Consider the following 18558-nt stretch of genomic DNA (forward strand, 5'->3'; position numbering starts at 1 on the left):
CAGTATCTGAACCATTCTTAGATACGTAGAAATGAAGACTAAATGATATGTACAAATATTACATAACGGTAAATTAGTGTCAACAGGTGAAAAACAAAAATCAGTGGAAGAATGAAGCAGTAATTTAACGATATCAATTTAAACTTCCTTAAAAAGTGAAGGCAGTGTGAGTTTTTATTAGTGTATGACATCCTGATATAACCATAAGTCATTACATTCGTCTGTACTAACTGGGTTTCAGTTTTGTATCTTATTCCCAGACTTGATTTAGCACTAAACACACCATGTGGGGTTTTTTTATTATTTTTAATTCAGACTGTTTCTACTCTGCAAGCAATTAGCTGGAATGCACAAAAAAGAAGAGTAGGCTCAAGTGAGAAAATACTCATAATATAAGGAAAATCATTGAAAATACCTTTCAAACTAAGTTACTTATACCAGAATCCAGTATGGCAGCTTTTGGTACGCATAGTTTTCAAACTATGAGGTTTTTCAAAGCATGCTAAACATGGCATTTTCAAGAGAGTTTGGCATCAATGTGTACCTAATATGCAGTTTTGAAAATGCATTTTGATCCCTAGATGGGAGGTAAGCGGTCTTTAAAACATGCTTTAGGTAGATGCTGAAGGAAAAGCCACATACAAAGAGATTGTTGGCAAAGTCAAGAGATCTCAAATGGAAACTGTGGTTCTATAGCATCAAAGCAGTTGCTCATTCTTGTCTTTCTCTACGTGTTGCTTTTGTACTGCTGTCAACTTAACTTTGATACATTATAGCAGGTATTTGTATGCTTGGCATAGCTATTCAAGGTAGATTTGCAAATAACACTAATAAAGACAATTAATTCTATAATTTATGATTGAGACAAGGGAAGCTGGATAGCAGTTACTTTTAGGCAGTTATTTTCTGACCATGCTATTTGGATAGACTCTCTGGCCGTACGCTGAAAAAGAATTTAGGAAAATGGCAATTCCTTTATCTTTAGAATTAAGTATGAATGGTACAAAAATTATTCTTCACTCTACAGCGATCCTGAGTTAACACAGGGGAGAAATACGAATAAATTATACTACTTTATTTGCACCACTGGCCATATTTTTCCAGTTACCATGGAAGTGGATTGCTTCCTAAGTGTTGCCATTATTGTGCTCTTAATAACTAGGTTTCACATAACTAGAAGGTTTTTAAATAGTGTTTCCATCTTGTATGGCCCTTCATTTCTAAATCAACAGTAGCTTGCCACATTATTCAGAGGTAATTTCTGCTGTTGTTTGTAAAGATTTTAGTTATTATTTTTTCACCTTTTTCAGGCTTTCTCCTGCTGCTCTGCATGCTGAAATAGTAAATGTGTATTTTAAATCTCTCCTGTCACACTAGTTGCTTGTCTGGTCTCTCTTCTGTGTATTTTGTTTATTCCAGGATTAGTTTATAATTCCTGATCACTGTTTCGCTCATTGACAATGATCACCATTTTGGATTGGGTCTGACTCACTTTGCTAGTCTCCTCTTTATTTAACATGCCTTTTTCTAGCTTTGCACACAAGAAGGAAGAGGAAAGACGTCAGAAGCCTACAAAAGCATCAGCTGACTTCAGCTGCTTCTCCTTTCTGCTTCCTTGCTTCATGTTAGAATACCTATCAGGTATCTTCTGCAAAGCATTTTATGAGGACGCTACTATCAAGTCAACATAATTTATGTGGGAGTATTGTCTGTTATTCCCTACTCAAGATTTCATATAAGTGGCATGCTGGGAAGGCTGTCTATTGGAACTCAGAAAAGATCTTCGAAATAATAGTCAGTGTATCTCCTAGGCTTTGAACCAAATTCTTTTGGACTGAATTCTCTGAAGGAAGAGCACTGAGGATTTGTGGGAAGAAGTTATGAGTTTTAATAACTGTCCATGTCTTCACTGGTTTTCAGACATGGTTTTAAAAAAACATATATTCCACCATTGTAATGGTTTCTTTCGGTTAGAGCTTTCACAACAACACAGGAAATAATATTATTTTAAAGCTTATCTCTATTATTCTGTGTCTGATTATCCAGTGCAAGTTTATACTTATTTTTTTCCACCTGTCATTACATCATTGTAATCACAGCTTTAGAAGACATAGCAAACATGGGTTTGAGTTGATGTTCGTAAATACCTAAGTGAATTAATTCTGCCTTCACCTCAGTATCTCAATTACTCATCTCAAAGTTGAAGCAGTGAAATCCCAAATTTTAGTCTTGTGAACTTGAAAAGACATTGAAGAGCACCTCACTGCTGTTGGACCACTGCTTTAAAACAATTCAGTTGTAAGAGTTTGAGGAAGTGTCAGTTCATGATTTTGGGAAAGCTTACAGTTCTGTGCCTGATTTAGGCACTGTTCCCAAAATAATTTTGTGGACCCAGAAATGTTCTGTGTCTGAAACTAGGTGCAGAAAAAGGCCAGCTTCTGCAAAGCCACCTAAGAACAGGCAATACCAGTTTAAGGGGTTTGGGGTTTTCTTTTGGTTTGAGTTCTTTTTGCTGTAATCATCTCTTTGTTTTATGCTGCAAGGAGCTTGTTTGCTAAAAATAACTTGGAGTTCCAGATCTATATTTTAGTTTTATCACCTATTTGCACTTCAAAAGCAAGGACAATGTGCAGACCTAATTTACTGTTAAATAGAGTGTCATCATCTTCTAAAGAATAGCCTTGAAATCCGATGTTGATTAACAACATGTTGTTTATGAATATGGAGTTTCTTTGCTCCATCTCTGCCCCCCTGTTTTATTTTTTTTGAGGTAAAATCAGTTTGAAATCAAATTTTTGTCTTAGGATGACTTAGAAATTTTCAGCTTTGTCTTAAATTCTTTATATATGTTACTTATGGTACTGCTCTATCCTTATTTATAACATACATCTAAGTATTTGAAACGAAGTATAGTTGCAGAGGATTTTATTCATTGGGCTTGCTTTCAGGCTAAAATTTGAAAGAAATTTATCTGACAATAAAATAATGCGGAAGCAGCAGGAAATTTAGAAAGGTAAAGGAGATAGCTGCAGTTGAACCATGGTGATTCTTTTGCTGTCCTAAGTCAAAACCTTGTTGTTTTATATCCAGATTAAGCCCAGAGACTTTGGCCTTTGAGGATCATTCTTAAATCTTCAGGCCCAAGAGATTGGTATGAAGTCTAAATTAGAAGCATCAATCCCCATAAATTCAGGAAATATCGTGGAAATTATTGTGGGTAAAGGAATTTCAACAATTTTAGATCACAGGTATTTAAACTGATGAGATTCATTCCATATTAAGCAACTGTAGAAAAGTTATCATAATTGAAGACCTGAAAGCACATATTTGTAGCCCTGTGTGGTGATTAAAATTAAGGGAAGATATGACAACAGGGGAACATTAAACAGAAAAAACAGGTAACAACGTTATCTTTATGAGAAGCCAAGATCCTGTCCTTTGGTCAGACTAGATCAGTCTAACCTCGCAAGGCAAAATTGAGCAGCAATCCCCAAGTTCAGAGAAAAGGTAAGCTCCAGTGATCTGTTATAGAAGCAAGGGAAATTAAGTTGTATTACACTGTGACAAGATAATCCCCTTCAGTAATTCTTCTCAATAACTTCTGAAGTCAGACTGTGTTTTTCTGAGCTGCTCTGGGACACACTTTTTTACCATCTCTAGTATCTTCTCCATTATGTCAGTTATAACCGATAATTGATGTGATGATAAGCATTTAAGGAATACTAACTTCTCCAATCAAATGACTTTAACTCTCTCCTATTGGAGAAATGTTTAGTTCTTTAAAAAGGAATATGCTCTCAGTTATAATTAAAATTATATTTTATTTTGTTTTCATCAAAATCTCAAAGTGTGTTATAAATACCTGTTTAGCTTTGTACTTGTGACTAGTTAATTAATACTGCTTTTTGGTAAAAGGGGAGACTGAGGCATATAGAAATTAAATCATCAAGGTAGGACAGCATGGCACTGGCAGGAGCCAGGAATAGAATTCAAACCTACTGCCTAAATGACTTCCAATGACAGAAATAGATACACCCTTTAGGCAAAATACAAATGCATGAAAATATTTGGAACTTGACAGCCTGGCAGTATTGTGTGCTTCCTGCAAATGCGTCATCCCAGTATGTCAGATAAAAATATCTGTGAGAATGAAAGGGGTAGTCACAGAAGATAGCTTACATATAATTACGTTATATAGAATCCTGTAAATATTTTTAATATCAGTAAATTTTACTGGACATTAAGTACCTTTGTATTTCTTGGGTGTCCTTGGCACTTTTTGTGTATGGTTAGCATTAAACCACAAGCTCTTCACAAAAATTGTAAAATATGACACATAAGAAATATGTCCATATTATGAAATAGATTTGAACTAATAAATTTCATGTGTGTTTAAGTTATGATTATTTTTACTGCATCCCGCATGATATTTCTGTGCTAAAAGACAAAGTACCTAGAAGTGTGGCAGTTTTTAATGTAAGCCAAATTATCAGCACGGTACCAGATTGTGCCGAAACAGGGTATTTAGGTGAAGTGTTTCACCGTAGGTGCTGGAGTAGTGTGTAAAAACATAGAAGTTGGGAAATAAAAGTCTCAAAAAGGAAGACACCCCCTCCTACCCCAACAAAAGACTTTCTGAGTGAAGGGAAATGCGACTCTCTGAGTAGTTGGAGCTGAAGAACTTGATTATGTGAGTTGGCAAGAAATACACTTTGTAAATCAAAGGACAATCCAGAGCAATATGGTTCTACAGAAAAGACATGACGCTAAAAAGGCCTTGACCCAAAACTCCTACTCGCAAGAGTAATGGGGATGCTGACAGACAGAATAACATGTGGGTGTCTGTGATTCTGCCTAGCTGTGTATTTTTTGTTGTGCTCTCTAAAGTAGACCATTCTTTTTAGAATCCCCTTTTTTTTGCAAAATCTTAAACTGTTTGTGTCAAGCATCAGGCAGTTTTGTAGAGATAAATGTACCCATGTGAGTGAAGCATTAGGGAAGAATGTGTTGATTTTCTTGTGGGTAGCGTGGGGCAGCTTGCAGAGGAAATCGCATTTTCCAGAACAAGAATTGATCACATAAAAGGCTGTAAAGAAAGTTCAATAGCCTGTTCAGACCAACATAGGCTAAAACTGCAGTGGATACACAGGGCAATCCTGTGATTATAATGAAGTTTTTAGGAGGGTGGTGATTGCCTGCAAGAACACTATTGAGCAAAATTACATTTCTTGAACTTGAGATGATTCGATGACACTCAGCATTTCACAGATCAGACCCCTAATTCAGATGGCAAGATTAGCTGAGCTAGTGTTAGAAGACTAGCTGGACCATGTCCTAGACTGTTCAGAAGAAGCTCATCTGAATGTGTGGGGAGATGCAGTAGAGCAACACAGCACCCTTAGAAGTCAGTTACCTTCCAACGGCGCAGTTACCGTAGTAGTTAAAAGTGTAGTGACCCTCTGATCACATTAAAAAAAAGGACTTAGCAAGATGTAACACCACATGTAAATTACTTTAGTTCCCTGATCACATCAACGTTACAGAGAAATGTTATGTGGAAAAGAAAATATTCTTTAGGTTTTCACAAATGATTTTTTCCTTGTGGAAAACCATTATTGTAGCAAAAGGTTTCAATCTAGCCAGTCAAGTTGTTGCCCTAATGAAGCAGTGTGCTTCTTTGTACTATTGTTTAGTGCTTAAATAGGATTCCCTCTCATAAGCCTGCCAAAATCTGAGCTTTTGCTTTATGTCCCTCATTAAGAAACTTAATTTAGCCCTTGCAGATTTTTTTGGTGGTGAGGCTAATATTCATTTCACTGACTGTTTCTAGTGGTGGCTCATAAACAGCTGCCTAGGGAAAAGTTTAACAACAGAGCTGAGAAGAAGTAACGCTGCTGTGTTCTCCCAGCCTCCAGTGGCCAATGACATTTAGTGGTCCTCCCTTCATTTTTGTCTTTGATGTGTCTAATAGTTTTCGATCCAGTATAAAATTCAGGCATTCACAGCATCCTGAAGAAATTAATTGCATGTTAGAGCAAGACAAGCATAAAAACTCTCTCTTTGCTTATTTTGAAAGCACATTCTGATTTTTTTCAATGCTGTCCAACGCTTGTATGAGAAACAGTGAACAGTCAGTCTCATCTCCATGGTACTTTTGATTTTATAGATTCTACCATATCCCTCCTCAGTTACGTAGTGTCCCCTGATTTAAGAAACCAGATCTCAGGCACAATCCATTAAATGTGTTTGTCACATTTGTTTTCTTGTTTTCTTCTCTCTTTTTTACTTTTTGTATTTGTTTATATTTTTGAGATGGAAGACCAGAACACCACACAGTTTCCAACACAAGGGTGCAACGTTCCTTTGACAGTAACATATGGATATCCTGTGCTCTCTTAATCTATTGCTAATAATTCTAATTATTGAATTATTGCTTTTCCTGATGCTGCTAAATGCTAAGATGGGGGTTTTGTGGACTTGTCTGTTGTAACTATTAGATTTTTTGCCTGATTGATAATAGCTATTTGACAGTCAGTCATTGTATTTGAACAGTTAGGATGGTTTTTATCTTGTGTTCACATCTTTCAGGTTGCAGTACGGTTGCCCTCACAGTGTTTCCCATAGAAATATTTCAACTAAAATTTTACTTATGAAGCAGAGGAGAATGGATTCTTTGTTTTCAAAATTGAAAATTGAATCAAACTTAATTATTTAAATAAATGTTATAAATATTTAGAGATACAACTGGTTTTTGTTTTACAAATGTACTGTGCTGGAAAGTTAGGCAAAGAAAGTAGCTTTAGAAACGTGACTTAATCTTGCTGCTTTAATAATGAGCATAAATAGGTGCTGCTTTTCAAGCTAGAGGTATAATGTTCACCCTCTTCCTCTTGGAAGAAATAACTGTATATTAACTCAGCTTTGAATGTGTTTTTATAATCAACCTGAGGAGGAAGATGGTCAGAGGTGTCATCCTCCCCTCACTACCTGTGAGAAAACCGAAAAGCTGTACATAATAATCTTTTAATTGGGGAAATGCAGTGGCAGCTCCTAACTAACAATGTAAGTACAAGGAACTCTTTTAGCTGTCAAACCCATGAGGAGGAAGCAATAACACTCTTTTAAATTATTTGGTTTTGTCACATAGAAGGTAAAATTGTGTTTGAAATAATTGCTCTCTATTTTCTCAAGAAAGCAGTGAAGTGTGCAGCAGAGGAAAAGAAATTCTATTGTCTGAATTTTTTAATGGAGATCAAGAAACTTTTTGACAGGGACATGCTTAATTTTTTTTATGTATAACAGACTATAAATTAAATGCCATTGCACAGAATGCCATCTGCTGTGTTCATGTATGTGTGAACTTCACTGCTTCTAGTGTCTTGTGTTTAAGTGTGTCCACATACTGTGTACATATATGATGTTGTATGTGTGATGTGATATGATATCATCATATCACACAGGATTGGAGTAGGTTCCAAGACATTACATTCATTTATCTGTATCATTGGTTTGGTTTTTTGTTTGTTTTTTTAGGGTGTTCTTGAGAGCCATCAACAAATTTGCGGAGACAATGAACCAGAAATTTCTGGAGAATATGAATTTTGAAGTCCAAGTAAGTGTTTAGGCTTTTTAGCTGAGTCGTGGGGTTATGTGCAGGTATGATCATTCTGGTCTGTCAGAGCCCCTTCTGGTACTTTATATTAGTATCAAAATGACTGTAGATTTGAGTTTGGCAGGATTAGGCAAACTTTGATATGACATGAAGATTGTACTTTGATTATTTATGATAAAGCACCCAAACAGTATTTTGTACTGTGATTCTCTCAGAACTGTCAACTGGAAAGCTAATTTTTTTTCTTAGTCAGCCAAGTGTATTCAGGAAGGCAATCTTTGATGTAATGCACATAGTCTTTACAATGTCACTCCTATGTATGTAGGGCAGAAAGAGCTTAACTTTGATTCTAAGAGTATTTAGCACTTAGAATTTATTTTTATTTTTAACTTGTAGTCTTCCCTGATAAGTCCATCTTTATTTATTTATTTATCCTTTATTTTTCAGTGGTTCTTTCTGAAATAATTTTAAAATAAGTTGGTTTTGGGTTTTTTCTTTCATTTGCTCAATATCATTTTTTATAACTTAACTAATTGGTCATGCATTTTACCATGTTTGGCTTGCTTCAGATAAAAATGAGAATTTCTGTAGTTTTCACATTAATTAAATTTTTATTAAAATATAAATAGAGTTTTAGAAATAGAATTTATCACTAAATGCTGCCTGATTAGGGTATAGAAAGATAGAAACTATAGATAGAAACCACACGAAGTATAGTATGAAAAATTATTCTGTTTCACTCTATATATTAACTGCATTTAATGGTAAATGTGTTAAGTTCAAAAACTCTTCCTGAATGCAAAAATCAGATCTGTTAGATAATAACTTATTGACCCTAACTGTGAAGTTCAGAGCAAGTTCAGGGCTCTGTCATCTTGATTTCTTGGGGCTTATATTTTATGGTTAATCTTGCAGCTTGCAGTCTGGTTTAAGTGGTTCTACTCTACTGCATGTGAATGCTCAGGCTTACTAGGTTAAAAACTGTTCAGGTATTGGTGTCTCAGTAGTTAACATAAAATACCTTGGTCACAAATAGCTACACAGCCATCACGTAACTGGTTACACAGAAGAGTTTAAAAGATAATAGTAAAAATAAAAGTAAAACATTCAGTTCATACTCAGTTAAAATGGCCTCCATGTATGAAATGTAGGTTTTTTCCTCATTTATCTCATTAAAAATTTTACACCTTCCAAAGGTGGGACTTTACCTATATATATGTTTAATGTTAATTAAGATTTTTGAATCATAAGGAAAGATGCTGCTTCTAACAAACTTAAAATTTCTTTATAATAAATATCCCCGCTGGAAACTCTCAAATCCTTGACATGTTTATGATATAATGTCTCTTAGGCTATTTCAATTCATTAACAATTTGTAATCTATCATTGCTGTAACACTTGATTGTTTTTACTGTACAACATGTCAGTAATTTTTAAAAGCAAATAAAGTAGGACTGGTGGACATCAGTATGTGTAGGCTTCCAAAGCCACGCAGACTACTATAAAGACTATGTATCTGTCAAAATTTTATTAAGGTGTATACTGCCTCTTTCAAACATTAAAGCAGCAGTCTAAATCTTGAACTTTTATTTGAGATAAGCTTCCTGTGGCAATTCTGCATTCCAGAATGATATCAAACAACCAGGGATGTTGTACTTAAACACTGAACCTTGTAGTTCAAGGGAATGTATTAGTGCTTGCTCTTTTATTCATGACTTCTCAAATATCTGGAGGCTTTGAGTGAGCCAAACAATGTTATAGTAAATAAGTAGTGCCATCTAAAGAATTGTAGTACCCTTGTAGTTTTCACAAGAGACTTAAAAGTACAAGTCAGGGAGATACCTTTTCTTCCATGAATAAAAGCTCTGAAAAGCTTCTGACAGTACCCTAAATACACCTATAGAAAAGCTGCTACTGGACTAAAGGAGGTCTGAATAATGCAAAGCATATTGTCTAATTTTCTTAATTAAAAATTAAGATTTTATTTTCCAGTATTATCTGTACCTATTCAGCTCATTGGCAGCTGAAGATCATAATCTCAGAATCACAGGTTGGAATGTTTTGAAGGTTCTTTTAGTGTTTTTCATATTTACATTTTTTAAAAAAATCCTTAAACCAGTGTCTTGCAACTATTCAGACTGTGAAAACTTGAATATAGAGAAGCACATAAAACTAAAAATGCTATTAAATGAAATGAGAAACTTGAGAGGTCCTATAGTGGACCTTCTTGGTTTGGCCGATGCATGTTAGACTTAGATACAGGTTAGATACAGGTAGACTTACATGCTGTTACCTGATTTTTGTTCAACTAGCTCTGTTGGATGGGGCTTTGAGCAAGTTGGTCTAGTAGAAGGTGTCCCTGCTCATGGCAGGGGGGTTGGAACTAGATGATCTTTATAGGTCCCTTCCACCCAAATCATTCTATGATTCTATATTTCTTGATTTTCTGAGGTTCAACTTTATCCAATAATTTCTAACAAGAATTTTGCCTAACTATTCTAGAGCCTTTTATGGTAGAGAATAGTCTTTGTCTTTCCTAAACATACTCTATTATCCTTAAAGTTACAAAATTTTCTTAAAATGTTCAAAAGTACTGAGGCAGAATGGGCAGGAACAAAAAGTAAGGGGTGGAAGAAGGAATAATTTCAACTAATTTTTCTAATAAAAACTTTGTCTTTTGAAGTAATAGCTTAAATGTTCCTACTCTGCAGTATAATTCCACATCTCTCTGTCCTGTCCTTTCTGGCTGTGGAATGTTTGGTTTTGGAGGTGTAATTTTTTGTGTGGGTTGCATTTACTTGAATTGTTTTCTAACAGGATGGATACTGAAGTCATTTGCTATAGCCCAAGAAAATTTTTCTGCATCCCTAGAAAATGAGCAAATGACAAAAAAGGGAAAGACTCTATATATTTTTATATCAATAAATCTAGGCTGTAAGCAAACATGAACAGTGGTTAACTCAAAGTAAATGAGAAGCTTCTGTACTTTATAAAATAGTTCACTTTACAGTTTCAGCCTCTGAGGCTGTTACTCTCTTTAGATTTAATATTTGGGTTTCCTCAGTGGTTTTGGAGTATTTTTAGTTAATAAATAAAAAAGCAATCATTCTTTATGCAGCTGGTACAGTGCTTGTATGTTTTTATTTTAGCAATTAAGGTACCAACAGCCTAATATCATACAACAGCTTTTGTTTTAGCAGCTGCTTTGCAGAAGAAAACTCTGAATCAAGCTTACTTCCATTATCATTTATCCATTGCTTCATTGTCATGCTTTTTGGATACAGAATAGTGATGAGAAACTAAAGCAAAACTTTGAGATGCAGTTTCCTTCAAAGGCGAGCAAATCTTTGGGATTTCTTTGAGGTGTCTGTATTTAAAAGAAATTTGGGGGTTTAGAGAAATATTTGCTTTAATGAAAATTAGCAATACATTCACATTCCACAGAGAATGTAGTCATTGCCAAAAACCATACAATAAGCCTGCAGATGAAAATAAACGCTGGTATGTTATTTCTTTAGGATTCACTTAAACTATTTTATAATAAAATAGAGTGGAACAGAAGTATCAGTGGGGGAAAACTGGCAATTGATGGAAGCTCAACATCATTGAAATGCACTAAAAACTTCTAACCAGTTTGGAATCTCTCTGTGTAGCTATATTTCTATTTTTATTTGTATGCATATAGAAAAGTTATGAATTGGGACAAAACCCCTTGCTTTTCTTCTTTTGATCTGGGAGAAAATTTGGAGTAGTGTAACTCAGTTTCGTTAAGAGCTACATGGCCTGTGCGTTTCCATAGTCAGCCCTGTCGAGCAAGGGCAGCCTGCCAGCATCTTTAACCTCAGGTGCATTTTGATCAGGTCCCTGAGTACCACAGGAGGAGCTGGTATGCAGGAAAAAAAGCCACTGTACACAGCAGTAGGTTCCCTTATGACTGTAAACAGTGGGCCAGGTAGTGATTACAGTAAATCTAGGATATGATTCCTAGAATTGAGGCAATTTCAAACCATGGAGCACAACTTAACCTCCACTCTTTTAATTGAGCCCTTTTTTCAAATTCTAGGGGGAAAAAAAAGTGATCTTGAAAAGTGCTTCTGCTCTTGCTGAATCTGACAGATTTTAGTGAGCTCGTTTGATGTGTTTTACAAATAATGTCAAGCTGTTTCACTTGATATGAAGACTTGTGCAACTAAATTTAATCTAACTTTTGAATGATGCTGTATGCCTGTGTTACGTAAGTGACTACTACAGATCTAAAAACTTAAAGTAAATTATTGCACATAGAGTTTCTATGGAGCAAATGGATTTTCATTCAAGGAAAATGAAACAAAACAAGAATTGCTTATTCAAGGGTCAGTTATTTAGTATGCAGCAGCCTTCAGGCAATCTAGTCTTCTGTTAGGGGTATGTGTATTGTTGATTTTCTGGTTTGAAAGAAAAAGGGATGCGTAAAGTTCAGACCGTTACTGAGCATATGCACTGAGAACAATGTCTCAAGAATTTGGAAGCCAAAACAGAAGCAACTAGTTTAATATTCTTGATTAAGTGTAATTTAAACTATAGAAATAGAATATATTGGGATGGGGAAATAGAGGTGCATATTGGTGAAGATTAAAAAAAATAGTTACATCTTTAAGTTCTTTGTAAACGAGTGAATGATTTATACTGTTTTGTTGTGGTTGAAACCCAGTCAACAACTAAGCATCACACAGCCGCTCACTCACTCCCTCCACAGAAGGATGGGGGAGAGAATCAGAAGAGCAAAAGCCGGACACGCAAGCAAAGTGAAACAAGGAATTCATTCACTCCTTCCCATCAGCAGGCAGGTGTTCAGCCATCTCCAGGAAAGCAGGGCTCCATCACACGTAGCGGTGTCGTGGGAAGGCAAACGCCATCACTCCCAACATCACCCCCTTCCTCCTCCTTCCCCCAGCTCTGTATGCTGAGCATGACGCCATATGGTGTGGGACATCCCTTGGGTCAGTTGGGGTCAGCTGTCCTGTCTGTGTCCCCTCCCAGCTTCTTGTTCCCCCCTAGCCCCTCGCTGGTGGGGTGGGGTGAGGGGCAGGAAAGGCCTTGGCACTGTGTAAGCCCTGCTCAGCAGGAATGAAAACATCCCTGGGTTATCAACACTGTTTCCAGCACAAATCCAAAACACAGCCCCGCACTAGCTACTGTGGAGAAAATTAACTCTACTCCAGCCCAAACCAGCACATGCTTGTAGGATGGTGGTTTCAAATCTGATGATTAACAAATACTTGAAGAGAAGTCTTAATTTTAAAAACAAATTAAAGAAAGAGACAATTTAAAGCACAGTGAAGTAGATCTGAGGTTTTTTCACTTGGCTGTGTGATTACATGACAAAATACAGCAGACAATCTAACAAAACAAGTAGACTGTGAAATAATTGAGCAACTAAAAAAGGGTGTTTTAAATCTAGACAAAAGCAATGAAGAGATTTTTGCTACTCTGTTGAAGCTTTTGAAATAGAGGAAAAAAGTTCCTGACCTTTTTCTTGTTTCCAAAGCCAAATTGCCATTTTACTCATTATGTGATTCAGGCAGAAAGGAAGGAAGTGATCTCTTTTAGAACCTGTGAAAGGATGTGGTATATCTGATGAACATCAGTTACAATCTTTAAGTTTAAAACCTGTAAACTTAAAGGCACAAGTTCAATGATGAAGCTGTTACATACCTTAGAGATGAATACCAAAACTGTGCACAGCACAGCAGTGATGTGCTGTTACATTTTCTGCCTTAGTATGTAATATGTTTCATTCACTGAGTCCATTTATGTAGAGAGCCCTTTTTTTAATTCCAGTGTTTTGACACTGAGATTGTCATTGCAGGAAGTGCCAGAGCTGCTGTTTGGGTTGAGAATCATTATTTTTAGAGGTAATTAAATGGTCACCTAATGTCTGAGATTATATGCCTGCTGGGTGAGGAGGTGTTTTCTTCTGGGTCTTTTCTGAGTTTTGCATGCAGAGTTTACTTGCTGGATGGATTCAGATGTACATCAGTGACGTCGGGAGATGAGCCACGCTTAGAGATTGCATACAGCAGGTATTCTCTGATGTTATAATACAGCAAAACTTAGAACAATAAAGAAAGGACTAGCTAAAAGGCATTTGTTACAGAATATTTACTGTTGTGCCGATACGATGAAATTGCTAGCTCCAGAGGAAATAATTTTATAGCAGAGAAGGGGGTGATTTTTAATTAACTGACTGACCAAAAATAAACCATGAAGCAAGAATGAACAAGGGTTCACAATATTCATGGTACCTTAAGCTTGTGAATGGATACAGTACCAACAGGGAAAGAATCTTGTATAATACATGAATGTGCATTCTTCAGTACTGAAATTAAACTGGAATATGAAGATTTAATACACAGAAATCTGGAGTTTCAGGAGGAATTATTGGAATAGGTAGAAAACCTTCAATATTTAGCAGTTTGTATTCTGTTCCTGTCTCTGTGTTTGGAATAGGTTATTGACTTGCATTTATGTTAGATATAAACACAGCTGTGTATTGAAACAGATTATCTAGAAGAGCTAGGAAATACTTCTCACTTAGATTCCAAAGAATGGATTTGACATCTGTCTGAAGCAGGCTAACAGATCTTGCCTTGGGATATGGAGCTGCATTAGCTGACCTCTCAGGTTTCCTTCCAGATACATGGTCTATGTTTACAACTAGAAAAAGCTCACCAAAGTGTAAAACATGTCATTGAAGATTTGCAGTTATGGAAAGTATAATAGTTTAAGAATTGTTATTCATAATGAACATATTGAGATAGTGTAAGGAGATATATTGATGGTATACAAGAAAAACACAAAAAATAAGTTAGGAAAGCAGGTCTGATGTTAGACTTTTTCCTGAAGGCCATGATGATATATGTCTTAGTGGTGTTTAGCTTTTCTTTCACTTCTTTGGTGCATTTTATGCCAATAAAACGTCTTATCTGTGTGATTGTAAATTGCTTATATTTTCTCTTTTCCCCTCTAATTTTGTTGTTTGCTCTCAATATTATGCTTATTTTTAATAATATTCATAAGGATTCTCTGAACTGATTGCAAAACTGTCTTATCAGCCAGCCATTATCCACACCACTTGCCACGTATTGGTGCTCACTAGTTAGGATCGTGCTGTGTAGTTTTTAAGAGGATTTTTGTATCCAGCTGTGGGTTGGCTTTAGTGTTTGGGGTTTTTTGCGAGTGCGTAAGTGGGGAGGGGTGGGGTAGGGCTGGCTCTTTTTCCTTACCGGCTTCCACTAGTAAGGACAATTTTGCTTTGGAAATACAGCCATTGCAGGTGATTTCAGATGTGTTCAGCATACAATTTTAAAGGAGATTGCGATGTTGGCATCTTTGCTGTTTTGTGCCAAGTAACAATTTTTTACGGATTTGCTGATTCCAAATGTGGGGCTCAGACAACCTGTCCAGATCGCTCCTTTGTGGCTGGGCTTTTGCAGGATACCAGAACAGACGCACCATAATAATGTGTAAATTCTGGGTTTAGGACATATGAGTTGAGATGGGTTCTTTAGAAGAGACTGAACAAACAAAAATATTAAAAATTGTAGAATATATTTTGGAAAAACTGTTTCCTGAAAGTCACCCTGGTTTCTTGGGTTTAATTATAATAAAAACTTTGTGTGGTCCATACTTACATAATATATACATTCATGGTATTCTCAATAAATGTCTGAGAAGTATATTTCATTTGTGGTAGATAGGACAATTCTGGGACTTTTGAGTACACTTCTCTCTTACCTTTTGTGGTAACTGTGCCATCTTAATAAAACATATGCTAATTTCATGTGACTGAAAACTTCTGTGTTTCAAGACGAAATATTATATGCATACCTCAAGGGTAGCCCCCCCCCCCCGCCCCGGATGTTAAGTAAGGGTGAATAATCAGGGGATAATGTGGCTTCCATAAGCAGTCTAAGTACCTTTTCCCTAAAGAAAAAAATGTATTTGTACACCTGTTTCTATTTTATGCTGAAGAACATCCAGTGGGTGGATTTGTGATTTATTTGATTCAGTAGGATTTTTAAGGTAGAAAATATTTGAGATTAGTTCAGTTATGAATCCAAATATTATCTGTCCATACAGATACAGGGCTGTAGGTATGAAATAAAAAAGTAAGTTCAAATGTGAATTAACGTTTTCTTTGTTGTTATATAGAAATACAACCATTAAATGACCTTTCTATCTAACAGACATGTCTTAACTGTCAGCAGTTTTCTTACTTTTGTGAATGCAGAACTAGGAAGATGGTTTTACAGTTTTTTGGGGGTTTTTTTGTGCGAGCAGAAGTTCATTTTTCAACTTGCAAGTCATGGTTTTTTTCCCTCTTAATTTTATTTAGTTTGACTCTAACATAAGCCAGTCTTCCCTCAACAGAAAAACGATGATAGCAGTGTTTAATGGTTCACTTAAAAATTTCAGTTAAACTTTCCAGTGTGTGTGTTTACCTTTAGAGAACCTATTTAGGCCTCGTATGACATTTTTTTGTTTCTGTTAGTAGCTGATGTCATTAGCTAGGTGTTAACTTTGTCTAGAAGAACAGAACATTCCTTGTATAATGTTTCTGGTTGGAGATGGCAGCTTCTGACATATTAGGGACAGGGAAGAGCGAACAAATAGAAACCATTTTGTTATGGTCAGGTGTAGCTATCATAGAGTTTCTATTCTGGAAAAGAGAGTGCTTTTGATTCCTGCTCCTTCCTACCCTTCCCCTCTGTTAGCAGTATTTTTACAGGGCATTAGAAAGGATTATATTTCTAAATCTGTACTGTTACAGCAATTACAGTGTCATATTAATCATCTATATTCCTGCCACAGAATTATATTATAAAAGGGTTAGTTCACATTCCATTATAATGCTAGTCTGTTTTAAAAGAAAATGCTTATTTTTCATGTTTTTCCTATCTTTCTTGCATGCGCTAGACACCATTAATAACTCAGCACTAATGAAGTGTATTTTAGCATCACAAACAGAACTGCGCAACTTATTTTTTATTTTTAAATCTTTGGTTAGAAGCCCCAAAGTCAAAAGCTTCAATGCATTACAGATGTACAGGGGAAAATACACACTATATTGTGCAAAAATATATGTGTGGTAGTGACAGACATCGTAGAAAACCCTAGGAGATGGCCGATGCAGAGGTTAATAGGTAATGCAACCTGTATTAACTATACTGGCAATATTAGAAAAGTTATATTTTTATATATTATATATCATATTGTGCATTTGAAAATTACCGAACTTCAGAGTTTAAAGTTCATCTTTGATCCTTCGACCGACATATAGCTGGGTCTTCCTAGAGTGGCCTGATTGTTTGATGTTCATCTGCAAATTTCTTTGGACTTTGGACTCATTGCTCAGAATGGAAAGAAATACATAGGATATAAATTCTGGAAAATTTTGCTTACATGAAACTAATTTTATTGGATTTGGGAGTGCCTTATTTCAGAGGTTTGGGATGTTTCCAACATAGGAATGTTGTAGAAACTATTTGCAAGTATTTTTTTCTGAAGTTGCAGCATTAAGCAAGAGGCATATGACACAAACAAGGAGAGAATGGAATTCTGACATGAAAATCTTTGAAGACTAAAAATTAATAAAACAAACTTTTGTTCATTTATATGATGTGCTGTGTTTCTTCAAAGCTTCTGTAAACTTCTTTTCATTAACCTGAAAGTTTTCTTTGTGCTGTCTTTTGAAGTACATATCCAATGCAAAGAAATTTTGGCAGTGGTCCCAAAGAATTTTCATAATTCTTTTCTTTGAGATCCTTAATACTCACTCTTCCGCCTCAGAGAAAACACTACACCTGTCATGAACCAGGCTGCATACCATAGGAATAAGCCCAAAATATTGTGCTTGTAATTTCCAGAATTTATGAATGAGTTATAACTGAAAATTATATTTGTTAAGACTCCGCTTAAACAGAATGCAATGCTTACTTTGCTTAATTTTTAATGTTTATCTGTTGGAGAGCTATTCTGAATCTTAGCGTTCACATTCCACTTATGCCTGTGTTTAGCAAATTGTATTTTTCTAGTGTGATATTCTAAAAGACATTGCAGAATAGTTTTCATGAATGTTGGTGTGGAAATTTAAGACTGCATGATGCAGCTGTGTGTGCTATCTTTGTGACTGAATTTCAGTATCTGTGGTTGATCCAATTAAGCAATTTATTTAAAACACAAGTTGCTATTCATTTGTTTAAAATTGTACTCAAAAAACCAGTAAAAAATAGATTTTAAAAAAATTATTTAGTTTTCAGTGATGAAGAATTCCAGTATGTGAAAGAGAACATTACTGAGGTAAAATCATCATGTATTGAGAATGTCATATATCCTGGAAATCAATGGATCATTTCTTAGAGATGTTATTCAAAAGTTCAAAAAGGTTATTTCTAGCTAACTTGGCTCAATAGCTGCGGTACTACATGTAGTTTGCAATTGTGCATACATGCAGAAAATTTATAAGTGTTATTTCTCTACAAAATCAAAGTAATGAACCCAGTATCTATGTGAAATGTGTGATGTCTGCTGGTCTTAAGGGGCTGGGCTTGCTTTCATCATAATACTTCAGGAAAACAAAATAAACAAACCTGTCATTTTGTCTGTTTTATAAAATGCTAGAGTACATTTACTATCTGCAATACTTTGCCAGAAATTCAAAAGTCTTCAAAAAACTTGATGTTTCTCCTACATTATCAAAAAGATTTGAGCAAAGATGTCTGTAGAGAAAACAATGGCTAAAAGGTAGGCATTAGTGCCGATGAGACATTGGTTTCAGAGGTGCGTATGGAGGAGGAGGCAGCAGTGTTTACTTTTGGTAGTTATCCTGAAAAATCATCCAGATCTCCTCCTCTTTTGAGACAGCTAGAAATTTCTTACTAAATTCCCTCCACATTTTCCAATAT

General features: G+C 35.6%; 1 protein-coding gene across 1 annotated transcript in view; it reads left to right on the forward strand.

Annotated features, from left to right (window-relative positions):
* The window catches only part of DOCK2 (dedicator of cytokinesis 2), a 214020-nt gene that overhangs the window by 140400 nt on the left and 55062 nt on the right, over positions 1-18558 (forward strand). Inside the window, exon 30 of the mRNA XM_075102170.1 lies at positions 7534-7612. Within this exon, the coding sequence (XP_074958271.1) occupies positions 7534-7612 (79 nt within the window). The remainder of the gene's footprint in view (positions 1-7533; positions 7613-18558) is intronic.

Source organism: Phalacrocorax aristotelis, chromosome 8 (assembly GCF_949628215.1).
Source record: "Phalacrocorax aristotelis chromosome 8, bGulAri2.1, whole genome shotgun sequence".
In the NCBI taxonomy this organism is placed as follows: domain Eukaryota; kingdom Metazoa; phylum Chordata; class Aves; order Suliformes; family Phalacrocoracidae; genus Phalacrocorax; species Phalacrocorax aristotelis.